At 32.6% G+C, this 21,667-nt stretch overlaps 1 protein-coding gene across 6 annotated transcripts in view; it reads left to right on the top strand.

The window, feature by feature from the left end:
- The window catches only part of Lrfn5 (leucine rich repeat and fibronectin type III domain containing 5), a 245,939-nt gene that overhangs the window by 212,767 nt on the left and 11,505 nt on the right, over positions 1–21,667 (top strand). For 5 of the 6 annotated variants that reach the window (XM_021724723.3, XM_040274247.2, XM_078050188.1 and 2 more), the window contains 2 exons: positions 16,116–17,520; positions 20,134–20,846. In XM_021724723.3, the coding sequence (XP_021580398.1) occupies positions 16,136–17,520; positions 20,134–20,846 (2,098 nt within the window). In that variant the 5' untranslated portion in view covers positions 16,116–16,135. Of the gene's footprint in view, positions 1–16,115; positions 17,521–17,860; positions 18,053–20,133; positions 20,847–21,667 lie in introns of those variants that run through there. The other variant, XR_013439018.1, reaches the window with a different exon arrangement.

The raw sequence follows: 21,667 nt of genomic DNA, 5'->3' as shown, positions 1-21,667 counted from the left end.
TTAAACTTAGCTGACACAGAAGATGCTTGCCTGGTGGGATGGTGTGTGAGAAGCACTGCACTTTTCTTAACCCTTGAGAAAAAGATTTACCCATTTTTGTGAAGGTCACATCTAAGCTTACAGTTTGAGGAAAGCAGATTCCTTTGTTTTTATCTCCTGTGGAGATGGCAGCAAATATCTTCACAGGGGGAACACTTTTGAAGCAAGTCATATAGATAATATATACATGTAATTGCTGTGATCCAAAAGCATCTGAGATTTATCTGCAGTTGGAGGTACAAGTGAAGTAGGGCAGGGAATACTCCAGTGCCCAGACATGAAAACTTCATCCAAGCCCTGAAATATTTCTGGATGTGCACTTACGTACCCATACCCTGTGCCAAGAAGGATTTAGTCATTAAATCAAGGATATTCCAGCACCATCACCTCTGTACAAGCAGGAGATTCTCCAATGCCTGGTCTGACCGAAGAGCTGTCAGACATGAGAAAAAATGGATATACAGCACCCTATTTCACTTTAGTACTGGAGGAATACCATCACCTTCATGCACACATACTATTAGAGGATGTAGTGCTGAGGCTTGAATATTTTCTATGGTGCCATTAACTGGTGGATTTCGAATTTGGGAATCCTTGGAAAAAGACACCATACCTTAAAACCTTGTCAAAGAGGAAATTCATCCTTTCTAAGATATGTTTTCTTTATTTCTTTGGTATTGTCTTCAATGTAGATTTATTTTTATTCCCCTCAGTATTTGTTAATGTTTTTATTTTTATTGAATATTTTTATAAAATTGTATACAATCTGTTGTGTTTCGTTTCCTTTTTTTTTTGAACATCATTAATCATACTTACTCTCTATGCCTTTTTCTTCTTTCTCATTTTGATATTGTTTCCCTTTATTTTGCCTTTCTTCTATTCTAATTTTTCTTCTTCCATTTCTCTTGCCCCCCCCCCAATTTTTTTTTTAAATTTTGCCTCTTTCCATTTTATTCCAATATTTAGCAATAAAAATTTTAGTTTCTCTTTTTATTAATTCAGCTTAGTTATACATGATATTAGGGTTTATTTTTACATAGTTATATAATTACGGAATCCAATTTGCTGTAATTAAGCCTCAGTACTTCCTCTTTCGTTTCCCCCTCCCTCCCATTACTCTTTTACCTCTACTAACATTAATGTTTATATATATATATATATATATTTTTTTTAATGTTATAAACATTAAAAATATATATTTTTTTTTAAAGAGAGAGAGGGGGTAAGAGAGAGAGAGACAGACAGACAGACAGAGAGAGAGAGAATTTTAATATATATTTTTTTATTTTTCCGTGGACACAACATCTTTGTTTGTATGTGGTGCTGAGGATCAAACCCGGGCCACACACATGCCAGGCGAGCGCGTTACCGCTTGAGTCACATCCCTAGCCCCCGATATATATATATATATTTTTTTTTTTTTAATTAGTGCCTGGTGAACATACATAAAGATGGGATTCAGATATGTTCATAGAAAAGTTATGTCACATTAATTCTACTACTCTTTCTACTTCCTATCCCTCTTCCTTCCTTCTCAATTAATTTTCTCTACTCTACTGATCTCTCTAATGTTTTCATAAAATCTCATCCTCTTTATTTCAACAAATACCAAAGTTTCATTCTTGTTTATGACTTAATTATATATATATATATATATATATATATATATATATCTCAAGTCATATAGAAAATATATACATGTAATTGCTGTGATCCAAAGCATCTGAGATTTATGGAGGTACAAGTGAAGTAGGGGGCAGGGAATTCTCTCTCTCTCTCTCTCTCTATATATATATATATATATATATATATTATATATACATACTATTTGTTATTAATTGATCTGCTGACTAGTATCTAGGTTGGTTCAATAACTTGAGTATTGTGAATTGTACTGTTATAAACATTAATATGGCTGCATCTATATAGTCTGCTTGTTTTAGGTCTTTTGGACTTATACCAAGGAGAGGGATAGCAGGGTCATATGGTGGTTCTATTCCTAGTTTTTTGAGGAATCTTCATATTGTTTTCCACAGAGGTTGTACTAATTTGTAGTCCCACCATTAATTCATGAGGGTAGCTTTACCCCACATTCTTGCCAGCACTCATTATTATTTGTATTCTTGATAATTATTATTATGAATGGAATGAGACACAGTGTCAATGTAATATTGATTTGCATTTCCCTAATTGATAGAGATTTATAACCTGTTTCCTTATATTTATTGGTCATTTATACTTCTTATTTTGAGAAGTATCTGTTTAGTTCCTATCCCATTTGTTTATTGGGTTGTTTGGTTTGGTTTTTGGTGTTTTTGAGTTTTTTATATATTTTGGATTTGAGTGCCTCTTCTGAGGAGCAGGTGGGAAAGGTCTTTCCCTATTCTGTAGACCTTATATTCATGCTTTTAGTTGTTTCCTTAACTGTGAAGAAGCTTTTAAATTTGATACCATCCCACTTATTGATCCTTGGTTTTATTTCTTGTACTTTAGGAGTTTTGTTTATGAAGTCAATTCCTTTGACAATATGTGTGAGTATTGAGCCTGTATTTACTCCTAACAGTAGAAGTTTTGGGTTTAATTCCTAAGTGTATGATCCATTTTGTTGGCTTTTGTTCAGAGTGAGAGGGATCAAGTTTCATTCTTCTTTATACCATTTTTGTGGCACCATTGTTTAAAAGACTATCTTTAATATATATATATATATATATATTTGGCACCTTTTTAAAGTGTCAGATGACTGAATCTATGTGGATTTGTCTCCAAGTCTTCTACTGTATTCCATTGGTCTTCCTGCCTCTTTGGATGGCAATACTATGCTGTTTTTGTTACTATAGGTTTGTGGTGTAATTGGAGGTTTGGTATTGTGATGTCTCTCACATCACTCTTCTTGCTCCGGATTGTTTTGGTTATTCTGGATTTCTTTTCCTTCCAAATTTAGGGCTATTTTTTCTAGTTCTGTGAAGAATGTTGACAGTTATTTTGATGGTAATTGCATTGAATCTGTATAGCACTTTTGGAGTATGGCCATATTGATACTATTAATTCTGCCTATTCAAGAACATGGGAGGATTTACTGTCTTCTACAGTTTTCTTGAATTTGTTTCTTCAGTGTTGCACAATTTTCATTGCAAGTTCTTTCACCTCCTTCATTAGATTAATTCCCACACATTTTTTTGAGGTTACTGTGAATGGTGTGGTTTTCCCAATGTCTTTTTCAGCAGATTTATGATTGGAGTATAGAAAAGTTGTTGGTTTATGTATGATAATATTTGTAACCTGCTACTTTACTAAAATTGTTTACCAACTCTAGGAGTCTTCTGATGTAGTTTCTTGGGTCTTCTAAATATAGGAACATGGTATCAACAGTTTGTTTTTTAAGTTTTTATTTGTTGTTGTTGTTCCCTATTTGTATACCTTTAATTTCCTACTCTTGACTGATTTCTCTGGCTAGACCTTTAAGGACTACGGTGAACAACAGTGGTGTGAGTGGACATCATTGCCTGTTCCTGTTTTGGGAAGAAACGTTTTCAATTTTTTTTCCATTCAGTATGGTATTGACCTTTTTCATACATAACTTTTATAATGTTGAGTAAGTTCCTTCTATCCCTAGTTTCTTTAGTATTTTAAAAATGAATGGGAGCTGGAATTTTTCATTTTTTTCTGAATCTGTTTAGATTATCATGTGATTATTGTCTTTGTTTATGTAGTAAATTTCATATTGATTTGCATTTGTTGAACCAACCTTGCATCCATCGGATGAAACCCAGTCAATCATGGTTCAATATCTTCTTAATATGTTTTTTTATGTGGCTTGTCATTTTATTATTTAGAATTTTTTGCATGTATGTTCATCAAGGATATTGGTCTGAAGTTTCTATCATTGATGTGTCTTTGTCTGAAGTTGGTATCTAGGTGATACTAGCTTCATAGAATGAATTTGGAAATATTCCCTCCTTTTCTATTTCATAGACTAATTTGAGAAGGATTATTTCCTTATAGAAAGGTATGATGGATCTAGGCTCAGAATCCATCTAGCTCTGGGCTTTTCTTTGTGGGAAGGATTTTATTAACTGACTCATTTTCATTACTTGATATTGATCTGTTTAAGTGTTTAATATTTTCATGGTTCAATTGGGAAAGGTCATGTCTCTAGGTATCTGTCATTATCTTCAAGATTTTTTAGCTTATTGGAATGTAAATTTTCAAAACAATTTCAAATGATCCTCTGTATTCCAGTGTATCTGTGATGTTTCCTTATTCCTTTCTAATTTTGTTAATTAGACCATCTCTTTATTTCTTCTGATTAATTTGGCCAGCTTTTATCAATCTTGCTTATCTTTAAAAAAACCAAAACCAACTTTTTATTGATTATTTTTCTAGTTTTTAAAATTTTTCTATTTAAATGAATTAGACTCTCATTTAATTATTTTCTGTCTTTTTAGATTTTGATATTTTATAAGTGTTACTTTTCTAGGAACTTGCATTATAATCTTAGATTATTTACTTGGTATCTTCTATTTTTTAATGTAGGAACTCAGTACTATAAACTTTCCTCTTAGAACTGCCTTCATACTTGTCCAGAGATTATGCTATGTTTTATTACTACTCTGACTTTTCTTGTAAGATTTTTTCCCTTATGGTAGTCATTTGTCATTCAAAAGAATATTATTTCATCTCCAGAGTTAGAGTGGTTTCTGTTTTTTTATTTTATCAACTTCTGATTTCATTCCATTATGATCTGATAGGATGCAAGTAATTATCTCTATTTTTTTATTTTTTTAAGATTTGCTTTGTGCCCTAAAATATGATCCATTTTACAGAATTTCCCATGTGCTAATGGGAAGAATAATAATTCAGTTGTTCATAGATGAAATATTATATATATATGTGTGTATATATATATAATCAATTTGGTTAATAGTATTTTTATGGTTCTGAAAAATCTTTACTTAATTTATGTCTAGATGGCCTATCAAGGTGAGAGGAAGATACTGAAATCACCCAGTATTATAGTATTGTGGTCTACATGAGTCTTAATATTGAGAAGACTTTATTTTATATATATAAAATCACCATTGTTTGGGGCATAATATTTGCAATCATTGTGAATTATTGTTGAATGATTCCCTTAGTATGAAGTAACCTGTTTTTTTCTTCTGAGAAATTTTGGCTTAAAGTCCACTTTATATAATATGAGAGTTGCTATCAATTCTTGATTTGACAACCATTTGCAGGATATATCTTTTACCAACCTTTCACCTATAGTCTGTGAATGTCTTTGTCTGTAAGATGAGTCTCTTGGAAACAACATTTTGTTGGATCTTTTTTTAAAATTTAATCTGAAAATCTGTATCTTTTGATTGGAGAGTTTATATCATTTACAGTCAATGTTATAGAGAATTTATTTTTATTTCCTGCTATTTTGCTGTATTTCTAATGCTTAATTCAGATTTTCTTCTCCTTAATTAACTATTCTAGTATAATTCACTCCTATGCTGGTTTTTATTTTTATTTTTTATTTCTTCTACATAAACTTTTCATTGAATATGTTTGTCACACAGATTTAGTGTTATAATTTTTTTTAGTTTCTGCTTATCATGAAAGGTTTTTTTATTTCATCTCAAGTTTTGAAAGATAATTTTGCTGAGTCTAGCAATCTTGGTTGGCACCCATTTTCATTCAGGGATTAGTATATATTATTTCAAGTCCTTCTGGCTTATAGGGTGTAGGGTGAGAAATCAGTTGAAAAGTGAATTAGTTTATCACTAAATGTGACCTGCCATCTTCTCTTACAGATTTTTAAAATTTTATCCTTTTTCCATATATTAGATATTTTTATATAATATATCTTAGAGTATCTTTTTACTTATTTGGAGTTTTATGTAATTTTTGCATTTGTATTCCCATATTGTTCCAGATATTTGTGAATTTTCTAATATTATTCCTTAGGTAAGGAATTTTTGTATTTCTTTAGTTTGTATTTGGGAACCTTCATTTACCCCAGAAATTCTCAAATTTGGTCCTTTGCTATTATCCCAGGTTTCTTGAATATTCTTGTCACATCCTTTAACATGTTTGCTAAACTGTCAACTTTGTTTTCAAGATTATATATGTTATTTTCAATGCTTGAAAATCTATCTTTGAATTGATCCAGTCTATTTTGAAGCTATATAATCTTTTAATGATGTTTCCCATTGACTTTTAAATTTGATTTACCCAGTCATTTTCAGGATTTCTGTTTGATTCTTTTTCAGAATCTCTATCTATCTCCTTATTCAGATGGTTTTTCACTTCCTGTTTTTTCTAATTTTACTCCTTATACCCTTTAGTTCATTGACTATTTTATCTCTGGGTTTTCTTAATTCTTTCTCTGACATCTCTTTTGGGATATAAATGGAATCAGTTGTTGAAGTATCATGGGTTGTTTAGAGTGGTTTGTTTCCTTGATTTTTCACAAAGCTTTTATTTGTGCACATCTATTGGGATGATTATTGCTTGCAATGATCTTGCATGACACTCTTTTTGTGAGTTTCTTTCTGCTAAGACCCTGGGGTGGGTGACTATCCAGGCATTGATGCTTTCATTCAATGTGCATCCTCTGTTGTCTTCTCTCAGCACCACATTGAGAGAAGCCACTGAACCCTATTTACTATATGACTTCAGAGCAAAGCATGTACTCTTCAACCTTATGAAAAAATGAAAAATTTATTGATATAGTTTTTTACAGTTCTTTAATCCAGGTGTAAACTTTTAGTAAAATTCTATGTTCAGTCATTCCTTCTTTGCCTTGTTTCTATGTTGTGAAAAGACCAGGTATCTTTGGCAACTTCTCCATCTTCTTTCCCTCCTGACACCCTTTTTTTGGCTTCTATCTGGACTGTCTATGTAGCTCAGTGGTAATGTATTGCCTGGTGTATGAGAGATCCTGGAATCCATATAAGGCAATTCTGGACCTAGGAAGATAGTCATATACAAAGGTGTAAAAGGTATATGTAGACAATTGGAATAGGTGAGGGCAGAGTCCAATGGCAGTCACTATTTCTTGGCTTTCACAGTGTCCCACATTATCCCTACAGATGGATCTTCTAACACATGGCAGGGATAACTGGAATTCCTGAGCTTATGAGAGTGATTCTAGAGATGAATATCTAAAATCTAATTTTCCATTCTTTATTTAGCTTATTTTGAAGGTTATTCTGTATTATTTCTCTCATTTTCTTTGGTTAATGTGGTTTTAGAGAACATTTTACTATGTATCAATTTGTGGTTTGCCTGAAAGTTGTCATTGTTAGTGATGCTTGTTCCTCTTGGAGCAGTTATGAAGATTGAACATTAGCAATTTTAACACGTAAAGTAAACACTCTATTACTCAAATATATCCCTAGCTCAGAGTACATTTTAATCAGAAAGCAGACTACTAAAATATCCTCATGTAACAGTGGGAGAGACATTCTTTCATGCATACCCATGTTTCTCGGAGCACAATTCACAATAGATACAAAATCAGTTTAGTAATCTATCAACAAATAAGTGCATATAGAAATTGTATATATGCAGATTTTTTTCTTATTCAGCAATAAAGAACAAACTTTTGCCAGTTTGGGAAAAAGGATCAAACTGGAGGTCATCATATTATGTAAAATAGACCAGTTTCAGAAAGACAAGCATATGGTTTCCGTCAAGTGTGGAAGCTAGGGGGTGGGATGGTTGTCATGAATGTAAAAGTGAGACCATGAATGTACAGGAAGGAAATCAGTTTAAGAGGGAAATCAGTAAGGGGAGATACTGGGGTGTGGAATTGATAAAATTATGTTATATGCATGTATAAATATGCCACTATGAAACCAAAACTTCTGTATAATTAAGATGAAGCAATAAGAATGGAATGAAATACTGATACGTGCTACAGCATGAAAGAATCTTCAAAACATTATTTTAAGGAAAAGTTCTTTTTTTCCATTATACTAAGGAAACAACAAAATTTGTGTGATCTATTTATATAAAATGTCTGAAGTAAGCAAATCTGCAGTGACATAATACAGACTAATGGTTGCCTAGGAGTAAAGGACGGAGAAGCAATGGAGAGTAACCGCTGACTGTGAGTCCCTACTTATAAACAATGTATGTGTTTATGTGGACATATGTTATATTAAAATACATACATTTTTATATACATATGAGAAGAGCAAAAATTACTATATTATATAGTAAGAACTTGCAAATCCATTCAAACTCTGTAAATTTGAGTGTGAAAATGTACAGTAAGTCAAAACTTTTCACATTTTGTCTTCTATTATATTATGTGTATATTCTATAAAAATGTTAACTTTCTAGACTTGGTAGATTCCAGCAAAGCACTTTGTATGCATTGCAGATTCTAAGTGAATTTTCCTGAAGAAATTAATGAAAAAAAATGAGTGAATGGATTAAATTTTATTTATTTATTATGTTCAATGTGCTAAATAATTTTATTAATGTCTTATAATTAAAGACGAAAAAATAATTTTCATAAGATAATTTTTATAGTTATACATGTCATATTTTGAGGCTTGCCTTTAATAGGTTGAATCACAATATTCTTAGTCTGTTGTTCTATGGAGAATGCAATTCAAAATGTTTCTGTTCTTAAGTTCTTTTAAGAAAAAATTAAGCAGAAAACTAAAAATATTTGAAATAAAAAGGCTGAAATGTGTTTTCTATATAATTATATTATTAAATATCTTTATAAAATTATAACTTTTTGTGGGGGGTTACCAGGGATTGAACTCCGAGGCACTTGACCACTGAGCCAAATCCCCAGACCTATTTTGTCTTGTACTTAGAGACAGTGTCTCATTGAGTTGCCTAGTGCCTCATCATTGCTGAGGCTGGCTTCGAACTCGAGATTCTCCTGTCTCAGCCTCCTGAGCCACTGGGATCACAGACTGTGCTACTGCACCTGGCCTCCTGATTATAACTGTTTTGACACCATAAAACAATTCATCAGCATGCATGAATATTTGTACCCAGATATTAGCCTGGACAAAGGGGCATCTTTGAATTGATAAAGTTCTCTTGAATAATGGCAAGGCAGCTGTAGATGAGCTCAGTAGTTTTCCTTTAACTCAACATATAAATTGTTACCATATTGGTTTCTGCAGAGAATAGACTATTGTCTCAGTTGGTTGTAAAATCTAAATTTGCTTTTGTATCCCATTCTGGTTGCCAAATAAATACTGATTTCTCTTGAGCATATGTTATATAATAGCTATAATCCAAAAAATGTATGCAATATTGGAAAAATCATTTCCAATTTGCATGTGATAGACTCTCTACTTATTTAAAATGTGTCACTTGGTGTCTGAAAGAAATTTGCTTGAAAGAACATATAATATAGAGATGTGTAAGTATTATCTATATAAGTGCAACTATATCACTATTAGAAGAGAAACAGAACCACTCAAATATTTAATAAAAATTTGTTAGTGAGGTTTGCTTTAGCTATTTCAAAAAAGTAATAGATTGTGTTTGAAATAGTTTTATGTAACCTGATAAAAATGATAAAAATGTGTTCAATTATTTTAATGAACGTTTAAATAATTTATTCCAATAAAGCATATAAACTGCATTACCCTTCCATTTATATTCATTTCTTCAGTTGGCCATATATTAATTTAATAAATATGTAAAGGATTAATTGTGAGCTGGCAGTGAGAACTATGCCATATTAAAAAATCTCTTACCTTGTTTCTTTTACAAACTGAAATCTTCACCTTGTGCTAATAACTTGAGAAACTAATCACAGTACATTTTTTACCATTACGTGGAAATGTCAGACAGAAATTAAAAATAGAGGTCAGAGAGTCCTCCACATTTTATTCTAAACTTATGGTTACTTTCTAAATCACTGTATCTTCAGAGATGTTATTACGTTGCCTGTCGCTAAAGAATAAGTCGGGTTATGAGACATGAGGAATAATTTAAGTTGAGATGGGAATCACATATTTAAAAATATATGACAAAACTAAGAAGATACATTTTTTCTAAACTCTAATTTTTGATTAACTATAGATAATGTATTATATTGTATTACATACAATATATCTCCTATTTCTCTCTTAATTATATCTATATAAATATTATATTTAAATTATAAATTTATGTATGTTTCATATAAATAATTATATATATCACATAGTATATTTAAATTATATATTGATAATTTATATTATATATTTAAATTTTATTTTATTTTATGTTTAAATTATAATAGACACATCAGTAGATCAACTGGATCTGGAATTTCCTTTTTTGTGAATATTTTGAATTCACTTTATTTGACAAATATGATATTGTTTATATTTCCTATATGTGTTTTATTGTCTCACTATTTTGGTATTTTGTGTTTTATTATAGATTGGTTCTTGTTACTGAAGTTGTCAAGTACAATGACATGAATTTTTAATAAATTCCCTTTATGAATTTTTAAATGTCTTTGAGGTCTACATTGACATTTACTTTTTATTCTTTTTGTCAGTAATTTTTGTTTTCTCTCTTTTTTTCTCAATTAGTCTCACAGATTGAGATGAAGTGTAGCAATATTTCTAAAACTAACTTTTGAATTTGTGTATTTTTTTATTTTGTATCTGACTTTCATCTCAATAATCTCTGCTGTTACTTTATTCCTTTTCCTATATTTTTTGGGGGTAATTTTTTTATCTATCATTTGTTTTTCATTTTTTATTTTTTGAGGTTTCAAATAGATCATTGATGTTAAACTTTTTTTCCTATGTATGCACTTTTTAATCCCATGAATTATGTCACACTTTGTTTTCATCTTCACCCTGCTCAAAATATTGTCTATTTTCTCCTGTAACTCCTGTCTTTGAGTCATAAAAAATTTAAATATCCAAACATTTCCCCTGTAATTATTTTGTTTTGATTGATTTATACTGAAACACAAAGTTCTCAGATAATATGTTCTGAGTTAATTGTTTTGCATATTTTGAGGATTAAGTCTTACTGTTTAGATTATTTTAGTAAAATTCTGTGGACACCTAGAAAGAATTTGTGTTTCAACTAACTCATATTTGGTGTTTGTTGGCATTGAGGTCCATAGACAGATTAAATTAGTTTGATTGATAGTGTTACAGGGCTGCTGCTTATTTCACAGCTATTGCTATTTTTTTTAGTTAGCATATTTAATTAACTAATCAAAGGTTAAGAGTTTGTAGCATGAGTTGTAAGTATGTATTTCTTTCTTTAGTTTTGGCACGTGTTGTTTAGTATGCTTTGACCCTCTGTTGTAAAATTCATGTACATCCAATGTTTTCATGGTGGTTTTTTTGATGATTTCACCCTTTTTCACCATGAAAACTAATTTATCTAATTTATTGTCAAGGCAGTCTTTTGTGCTCAGCATTTTTATGACAAAATTTTCCAGCCTCTGAATTGTTTATATCTTTATTTTAAAAGTATATGTGCTTTTTTTCTTAAATGTTTTATGGGTGGATGCAGCTATTTTAGGCATAATAATATTCTTTTTTAAAAAACTTTACATTCTATTATGTTTGAAATTTTTGATATATTTTAAGATTAAGCACAGCACTTTGGTATACATTTTATATTTTCCCAGTGGGTTGATTATTTCCCTATTTCTTCCATGCTAGTGTACTTATTTCATTTTATGTTGTTGAGACTGAGATGAATTTTTCTTAGTCTTTGCCTGTATATATTTATGTTCCTATTATTTTTATTGGATATAAAAATAGAGTTCATTAAGTTTCCTACTCTCATTCTGAATTACAAATAGTATGGTTATTTTCCCATATGTAATGCCTTTCTCTCTCTCACTCTCTGTCTCGCTCTCTGTGTGTATGTCTTCTATTTTTATATTTAGTTTTCAGCAACATACTCTTTCATCTACATATAATTGTCTTTGTAGAAAATTATATGTAGATGAAATGGCCTGTTTATATCACTAATGTCATCAATTCTGGAAACTTCTCAACTATTATTGCTTCAAATGTTTCTTCTGCCTCATATTCCCTCTCTATCTCTCTCTGTCTATTCATCCATCCATCCCTCTCTTCTTTCTCTTTTATTCATAGTTCCAGTTATGATTGTGTTAGATTTTAATATTTTCCCTATAATCTCAAACTTTTTATACTGTCCTTTAATGTTTTTTGTTTGTCTAAGATTAATTTCTCTTCCAATTAATTTGTCTGCAAGTCCAATGATAACTTTTTTCTGCTTTGTCTAATTTTCTGTTAGGTATATTTAATGATTTTTTTTTATCATTTAGAGCATTCTAAACAATTTAGAAATTATTTCCACATTTCATCTCAATTTCTTAATCTTATATGTTTCCTAAGTTTTCACTAGATACTTCAGTATTCTTATTAAAGTATTATATTCTTCATTGTAATTTTAACATTTAGGGTGTCTTTGTGTCTGTTTCTGTTCGTTTCTATATGGAAAGTTGGCCAACTTTTCTTGCTTTTACAGGTCTTTTGGGAATTCTAATTTTATATGAAATATTTTTATGAAGCAGAGGATTAAATAACATATATTTTTAAAAAATAGGATGATATCTGTTTCCTTTCAGTCTGAGAACGGGGACTGAATCTATAAGTTCAGCAGTTAACCTGTGTGGTTGGTAGCAACATCCTTGTGATTCAGTTCACCACAGTTTCAAGGGGTTTGAGGAGATCTGGCAATTTTCTATTTAGTAAGACCTGGTGTCTGAGTCCTACATTGGCTTCGAAGTTTTACCTCTATTTTTTCAGTTAAATCACCTGATTTCCAAACTTATAGAAATGTCACCCTGCTCTAAGACTGTTGCTGCCTACATTTCTTGAGAGAGATCTTTGATCTCAAATCTCACAGGTGACTTTGTTTATGGCTGCGGTTACTTCACAGTCTACAAAGGTTTTAGATTTCTTCTAGGAAACTTTCTCAGATGTTGAATGCCTCTCTAGGTATTATTCTATGTTGATAAATATCAGTATAAAAAGGGATTGAGCTTATCTCTTCTTCCCTTAGTCTTCTATAGAGGATATATATGAGTAGCTTTTTTTTTTTCTTTTCATTTCCCCCTCCCTCTCTTCTGCTTTTTTTTCTTTCCTTTCCTAACAAAAAAAAAAAAAAGGAAAGAAATAAAGGAAGGAAGGAAGGAAGGAAAAAAAGTAAGGTTGCCTGAGGGCTAAACCTTGTTTCTTTATTTATTGTGGTGAAGGGGATTGAACACAGGCCCTACCCCCGCTAGACAAGCACTTGAACACTGAGCTATAATCCCAGTCCTACCTGCAGGTTTTCTTTCCTTCTTCAATTCTTTGTTGTCTAGAAATATGGACCAATGGAGGGAAATTTTACCTGTTCTCTTTCCATGCCTATATTTTTAAGCTAATATGCTCAAGATTTAATGAAGACCCGTGTGAATGAGCTAGAGTTTAATACTTCTTTACTATGCCACCCTGCACATGACTCTGAAAAGTTTATTTATATATAAGCAGGTTTTTGTTCACCTTAATTTATGCTAGATAGGCCATTTATTTCCTTTTCTGTTGTGAGATAGGAGGACTGTTAACTTCTTAAATATAGGTACTTTCACTTTCTTTGTATTCACCTGGCACAGTGGCACATGCCTATAATCCCAGCTACTATGGAGGCTGAGGCAGGAGGATCTCAAGTTTGAGGCCATCATCAGCAACTTATAAAGATCCTATCTCAAGATAAAAAAATAGAAAGTGCTGGTGTGTAGCTAGTAAGAGCTCCTCTGGGTTCAATCTCAGTACCTAAATAAAATCTAAAAAATTTATTTGCCCTCACAGCATTATGATGTTATTCTTCCTTAAGAATATGATGTTTTGCTTATTCAGCTTGTTTTTGTTTTTAAGGTGACACTGGTTGCCTCTTTGAATTTCTACACCTCTACCAAAAATATTGTTTAAATGCCTAGTAAAACATGACAAAAATATTCATACTTACCTACAGATAATGTCATTTCCATTGTTCTTCATCTGTTTATAGAGATTGATGTTTCTTCTATCTGATATAGGTTTTCCTCAGTCTAAAGAAATGATTGTTTACATTTCTTTAGATCCTGCTAGTCATGAAACTCTCCAATAATATCTTGAAATATCTCCAATAATATTTTTATTGTATTTTAATCTTTTATAGAAAGACAGTCTTTCCAATGTTTGGGCATTTCTTTTTTCTTGTAGCACTTTAATGATGCTTTCAGAGTCTTCCATCTTGCTTTGTTTATAAAGAGGAGTTAGTAAGGTATCAGCAGTTACTTTTACTTTGTCCACCTCACCTTATTATAATCTTTTACTTCTGTGTATGCTTTTAAGGGTCTTCCCACTGTACATGGAAATCTACAATTTGATAATAATGTGTCTCGATATGGTTTTGGTTGAACTTGGATTTATAGTTGTTGTTGTTGTTGTTAAATTTTACTTGGAAGCTTGTTTTTCAAATGTATTTCTGCCCCGCTGCCTTTTGCTGTCAATCCAGTTATGTTCACATTGACTTCTTAAGATTGTTCTACATATCACTGGATTTTTGTTCGCTTTTCTGTCATTTTCTTTTTAAGATCCCTGTTTACAATGCTCCACATCTATTTCCCTAACTCCACCTACCTAGACCACTGGAACTTTTTATTTGATAACTTCCACCTTGTTGGGGTTCTGCTTCACAAATGCAGGCTACCAAGGCTCTGCACTCCAATCTCTGCCTCTTCAGGTTAATAGGACTGATCTTGTTTGCCTTGTCTTGCCTCCTTGAACCATAGCTTAGAAGGTGTATCCTGAAGAAAGTAGAAAGTTCTTTTTTAAAAAAAAAAAAAAAAAAATTCACTGTCTCATGGATCATGGTTCTGTGCTTAGTTATTTCCAATGTCTAAAAACTGTTGTTTTATATATTTTACACATTTGTTTGCTGTTCATTTTGGAAAGGCTATTTCAATATTAGTTGTTCTCTCATGAACAGAAGCCTATTTGTTGAGAATAATAATTCTTATTAATTATTAGCATACTTCATAGTGTATGAAATAATTCTGAATTATAAGAGAGTTTTCATTTAGAAAACTTAAGTACAATATTACTAGACTAATTGTAAATTCTTATTTATATTCAATTAAAAAGTTGGGTGATTTTCTACAGCTATTTTCACTCTGGGTATTTAAAACACAGTGTGTGATACTTTTCAATTATATTTCTGTTGCTACTTTTATTTGGGGGTTTAATTTCAATATCATATAATTAAGATCAAAGTGGAAATGGAAATTAAGTATTTATTATTTTTAAAATTAAATTAGAAATTGCTAATGTTTTAAAAGAAGAAAACCAGAATGTGATATCAATTTAATCACAAGCATTTTAATAAAGGCTTTCCATAAATTATCTCCAAAAATTCATATTTTTAATTAACAGAATGTTCTAATATTTAGGGAACTTGTTGATTTTGTGGTAAGTTTTCAACCTTGTTATTTTGAGAATTAAAATCTTGTGTTTTGAGATACAACATAATGGTTGTATGGTGGTATGAGTAAATAATGGATAAATTATTGAACATACTTTAAAAATATGCTACAAGTTCAATTTCATGGCAAATATTGCCTTTTATTGTTTCTATTTAGGATAGTGAATCAAACGACTTGCAAATCCTTTGGTACACCACTAATCTTTGGAACTTACATGAAAAAGGGGTTCTTCGGGACTTATGGAGTTTTTTCCCTGAACCCTAGCTCTCTAATACGGGTTAAATGTGTCTGTTTTGTGTACCCATGGATTATCTTGGACATATTTTTTAAATGGCACTTAATTTACAGAATTATAGTAATCAGATCAGATTTTTTTTTTATTTTTCCGATTTGACTTTAAATCTTATGAAATTGTGAATATTATATAATTCATCCTTAGTGCCCATTATAGCCTCTAGTACAGAACAGATATTTAATAGTCACTTGTTTTAAAAACAACATAAAATTATTTTTGTATTCCAATTTGCATAAAATATTATTCAGGTAGAAATAAGAACATTACTAAAATGATTAGATACTAACACTATATTTTTATCTTATCCTACAGGTTCTTAAATCTGATCTACAATGGAAAAATTTCTTTTTTATCTGTTTTTCATTGGCATAGCAGTGAGAGCTCAGATCTGTCCAAAGCGTTGTGTCTGTCAGATTTTGTCTCCTAATCTTGCAACCCTTTGTGCCAAGAAAGGGCTTCTATTTGTTCCACCAAACATTGACAGAAGAACTGTGGAACTGCGTTTGGCAGACAATTTTGTTACAAATATCAAAAGAAAAGATTTTGCCAATATGACCAGCTTGGTGGACCTGACTCTATCCAGGAATACAATAAGTTTTATTACACCTCATGCTTTTGCTGACCTACGGAATTTGAGGGCTCTGCATTTGAATAGCAACAGATTGACTAAAATCACAAATGATATGTTCAGTGGGCTTTCCAATCTCCATCATTTAATATTGAATAACAATCAACTGACTTTAATTTCTTCTACAGCATTTGATGATGTGTTTGCCCTTGAGGAGCTGGATCTATCCTACAATAATCTAGAAACTATTCCTTGGGATGCTGTTGAGAAGATGGTTAGTTTGCACACCCTTAGCTTGGATCATAATATGATTGATAACATTCCTAAAGGGACTTTCTCCCACTTGCACAAGATGACTCGGCTAGATGTAACATCAAATAAATTGCAGAAGCTACCACCTGACCCTCTCTTTCAGCGAGCTCAGGTCCTAGCAACCTCAGGAATCATAAGTCCATCCACATTTGCACTGAGTTTTGGTGGAAACCCTTTGCATTGTAATTGTGAATTGCTGTGGCTAAGGCGTTTGTCCAGAGAAGATGATCTGGAGACCTGTGCTTCTCCTGCACTTTTAACTGGCCGCTACTTTTGGTCAATTCCTGAGGAAGAGTTTTTGTGTGAGCCTCCCCTCATTACTCGTCATACACATGAGATGAGGGTCTTAGAGGGACAAAGGGCAACGCTAAGGTGTAAAGCCAGGGGAGACCCTGAACCTGCAATTCATTGGATTTCTCCTGAAGGGAAGCTTATTTCAAATGCAACAAGATCGCTGGTGTATGATAACGGAACACTTGACATTCTCATAACAACTGTAAAAGACACAGGTGCTTTTACCTGTATTGCTTCTAATCCTGCTGGGGAAGCCACACAAACAGTGGATCTTCATATAATTAAGCTCCCTCACCTATTAAACAGTACAAATCATATCCATGAGCCCGATCCTGGTTCCTCAGATATCTCAACTTCTACTAAGTCAGGTTCTAATGCAAGCAGTAGTAATGGGGACACTAAAATGAGTCAGGATAAAATCGTGGTGGCAGAAGCAACTTCGTCTACAGCACTACTTAAATTTAATTTTCAAAGAAATATTCCTGGAATACGTATGTTTCAAATTCAGTACAATGGTACTTATGATGACACCCTTGTTTACAGGTAAGAAAAACTTAAGTAAATTTAAACAGCAACCATGCATCTTTGTGTAAGGCTTATCAATGTACTCCTGATGCTTTCAAATTGGCAATGTTATTCTGTGTTGTAATTACAATTCTCAGTTTTAAAGTGCATAATGTAAAGCTTGAAATGTGGTGGATATATATGGGGAAATCTTCTGAATGGTGTTATTTTTAAAGAGTTCAAATTTATATTTAATATTATGCTTATTTTTTTCACCTCATCTAAGAGATGTGACTATGAGAGAAAAAGATTGATTTAAGTTAAAAATTCAAAAACATACCAGAACTTACACATCCACATGAGTGTTCTTTCCTTCAAGGAAGTCACGTTGGGAGGCTATACCATTATCCCAATGATGCTGCCATTGCTCAAAGCACTTTTGGAATTATCTTTAGAACCTTCGTCATACTATTTTGAATATACCCAGTGGTGGCAAATCTTCGTCTTTTGAGGGTGAATTTGAATTTTGGAAACAAGCAAAAGCCATTTGGAGTCAAGTCTTGTGAATAAGGTGGGTGATCAAGATGGATATTGCCATTTTTGGTCAAAAATAGGATGTAACTATAAAATAATGAGACTGATTCTTTGAATAATTGAGTCATGTGCATGGGTGTTGTCTCATGTGCACTGGTTCTTAAGACAGTTCCAAAGAGATAATTTATAAATAATTTGAGCAGTGAAGGTATCACTGGAATTAAGTATACAATATCTGGGTTAGGACAGTGATGGAGAATTTGCATCTGCTGATGAATTTCTGGTATGTTTTTCTAAAGTTCAGCCTCATTGATTTATAGTCACATCTTGTCCAATTTTCAGTTGGAAATACTTATTCCTTCCTATAATTTCACTGGTGATAGGCTGTTACTGCTCTTTGGAAAAGATGCAAAATTATGATTTTGAAAGGATTATTGTTTTGTTTTTAAGCTTTTCCAAATATCAGATCAGTTTCATCCTTATATACACAGATTAAGCTCTTGATGACAGTTTGGTTTTCACTCATGAATGGAAAGGAGAATGTTTTTAAAATAAGCATGAATTAGCAAGAAAAATAAAAGTATCCTAGCTCTCCTTGTGATCAATCCTGGCAAGGTTCTACCTGGCTGAGTTTTAATTTCCTCATCTTTAAAAGGCAGAGATTAGACTAAGTGGTTTCTAATAGCCCCTTCATCACTGAGTACAGGCAGAGGTAGGCTATGATATATATGTGTGAGCTAAACCCAGTTTGTTTGTTTCATAGTGGGCTCTTGACCTAGCCTCTGGGCAACTTAATCAGTTTTCAATAACAGGCACTGACTCTACCCCTCAACTTCCTGTAGTTACTGGATATTTTATATATTTTAAGCATTCACTCTATGAAATGTGTTAATAGGTCAGGTTTTACTTGCTACATTCCAAGATTTTAATTCTGCCATGATGAGCAAATTCTCTGTGACCCTGAAGTAATTGTTCGGGCTCCCACCTAATGATTGTCATCTGAAGATAGTGAAAATGCCTTTCTCATAAGGTCATTGTAAAGATTAAATTTTAGTATACAGAAAGGGCTTAGTAAAGCCCTGCATTTTTATACACTCATTATATGGAAGTAATCTGTCATAAGTACACTGTCTGGCCTGAGAGCGTCCTGGTTCATTTAGAACTCCTTGTTTAGGTACTGCCACATATTAGAACTGCCAAGTTCTAAAATTTTAAAACTCACTAACAGGGGAAAGATAGGGTTAAAATGCAAGTTTTTTTTTTCTAAATTATTTTTTAGTGATGGCCCTATGTTTTTATCTGAGAAAAAAAAAGTGGAAAGAAAATAAGCATTCCCAAAATACTTTTAAAGGGTGATAGCTTCAGAGATGTCTATAAATTTCTGTCAAATTTTAGAAAATGTGCCTTGATGAAAATTCCCTTCAGTGCAGAATGGTCAAGGTGCTCACACTCTGGTCAAAATCTGTCCCTGTTCTTATTTCCAGGGTGTTACTTGTACATTTATACTCTCCTCATTTATAGACTGAAACATATAGCAGAGCAAGACATGGGAAAGGGATGAGATCTGTAAATAAAATGCTTTAATCTTTGTAATTATCTGAGTTATTAAAGACAGATTTAGGAGGTACCATTCCATAGCAGCTTATTACTGATTTGGAAAATAAATGCTCTGAAATGCATTTCCATTCTGCTTTCTAATGTGATTGTCAGTGTTTTCCCTTTCTTCAATTTGGCTTTTAGTCACAGAGGTGTTGTAAGTGCTAAATGGATTTGTTTAGCAGTCAGATAATGTCACAGTCACACCTTTCAAAAGCAATTTGTCATAAATGATTTTTCAGCAATGGCTTTTATTAGGAGTACTGCTTTGCCAAGCAGTGTAATTAGTAAGCTTGTCAAGGCAGGGTGCAGGCACCATTAATATAACGTGGACTCTGACAATGACTTTTAGCCTTTTAACTCGTAAATATAAGATTAGATCATATTCTTTTATTTCACATCTGTTATAAATATGCTTACCTTAATGAGTGCTGAAGTGAGACAGAACTAAATTTCTAATGACTTTGTGTGTGCATGTTTTATTTTGTTTTAAATATTAACACAAATTCCATTGTCCCTCAGAATGATACCTCCTACGAGCAAAACTTTTCTGGTCAATAATCTGGCTGCTGGAACTATGTATGACTTGTGTGTCTTGGCCATATATGACGATGGCATCACTTCCCTCACTGCCACAAGAGTCGTGGGTTGCATCCAGTTCACTACGGAACAAGATTATGTCCGTTGCCATTTCATGCAGTCCCAGTTTTTGGGAGGCACCATGATTATAATTATTGGTGGAATCATTGTAGCGTCTGTGCTGGTTTTCATCATCATTCTAATGATCCGGTATAAGGTTTGTAACAATAATGGGCAACACAAGGTCACCAAGGTTAGCAATGTTTATTCTCAAACTAATGGGGCTCAAATACAAGGCTGTAGTGCAACACTGCCCCAGTCCATGTCTAAGCAAGCTGTGGGACATGAAGAGAATGCCCAGTGTTGTAAAGTTGCCAATGACAATGTGATTCAATCTTCAGAAACTTGTACGAGTCAGGACTCTTCTACCACTACCTCTGCTTTGCCTCCTACCTGGACTTCAAGCACGTCTGTGTCCCAAAAGCAGAAAAGAAAGACTGGCACAAAGCCCAGTACCGAACCACAGAATGAAGCTGTCACAAATGTTGAGTCCCAAAACACTAACAGGAACAACTCAACTGCATTGCAGTTAGCTAGCCGACCTCCTGATTCTGTCACAGAGGGGCCCACATCTAAAAGAGCACATACCAAGCCAAGTAAGTTTCTCACTTTGCCTGCTGAGAGATCCAGAGCGCAGCACAGGTATTCGCTGAGTGGAGAAGTAAAGGAATACTATTGCTTTGCTAATTCACCAAGCACACGTGAACTGTTCTCTAAAAGAAGCATGTCTGTGAATGGGATATTAATTCAGTCTGATGGTTCTGATGGTCCTAGTGGAAAAGTCACTCTTTGAAACTGAGAGGTTATCAGAAAGCTTTGTGTAATCTATTGTTTCTTTTTAATGAAAACTTACTTTGGAAATTGAAATGCAGAATTTCAATCATCTGATAGGCTAGTAGAGCTCAGGTTATAAATACACCATCTAAGATACAGTTATTATGCGTGTCTGTGTGTGCTTGTGTACACACACACACAAATGCTCATACACCTATATGAAAATTACATAGATAAAACGATTTAAAGGGGGGAAACCTGAGATAGCAAGAGTGCCTTCCCCTTTTTTAATACTGGCTTCCAGGTTCTGCGGTAGAAAATGGTAAAATGCAGATTGTTATAAGGAAAAAAAATGTCTTGCATAAAAAATTTTATTTCCTCCAATTCTAAAAATGGCCTCCTGTGGATAACTGGAATTTTTCCATAAGTAGATTTTATATTTTTTACAATGAAAATTGTGTTGTAGAGAACAAGTCTGTGTTGTTGTATTGTTTAAAATAAAATGTTTAATTATTATACCAAGACAATGCTAGAATAAGTACCCTTCTAAATAAGGCTATTGTTTCCTGGTGTCTTGATGGTTATGTCATGCTCATTCCATGACACAGTTTTTTCAGTGGAAAGAATCTTGAATTTATCAGAA

Source organism: Ictidomys tridecemlineatus, chromosome 5 (genome assembly GCF_052094955.1).
Source record: "Ictidomys tridecemlineatus isolate mIctTri1 chromosome 5, mIctTri1.hap1, whole genome shotgun sequence".
NCBI lineage: Eukaryota > Metazoa > Chordata > Mammalia > Rodentia > Sciuridae > Ictidomys > Ictidomys tridecemlineatus.
The sequence above is the reverse complement of the archived record's forward strand: the minus strand, read 5'-3'. Positions and strand labels throughout refer to the sequence as shown.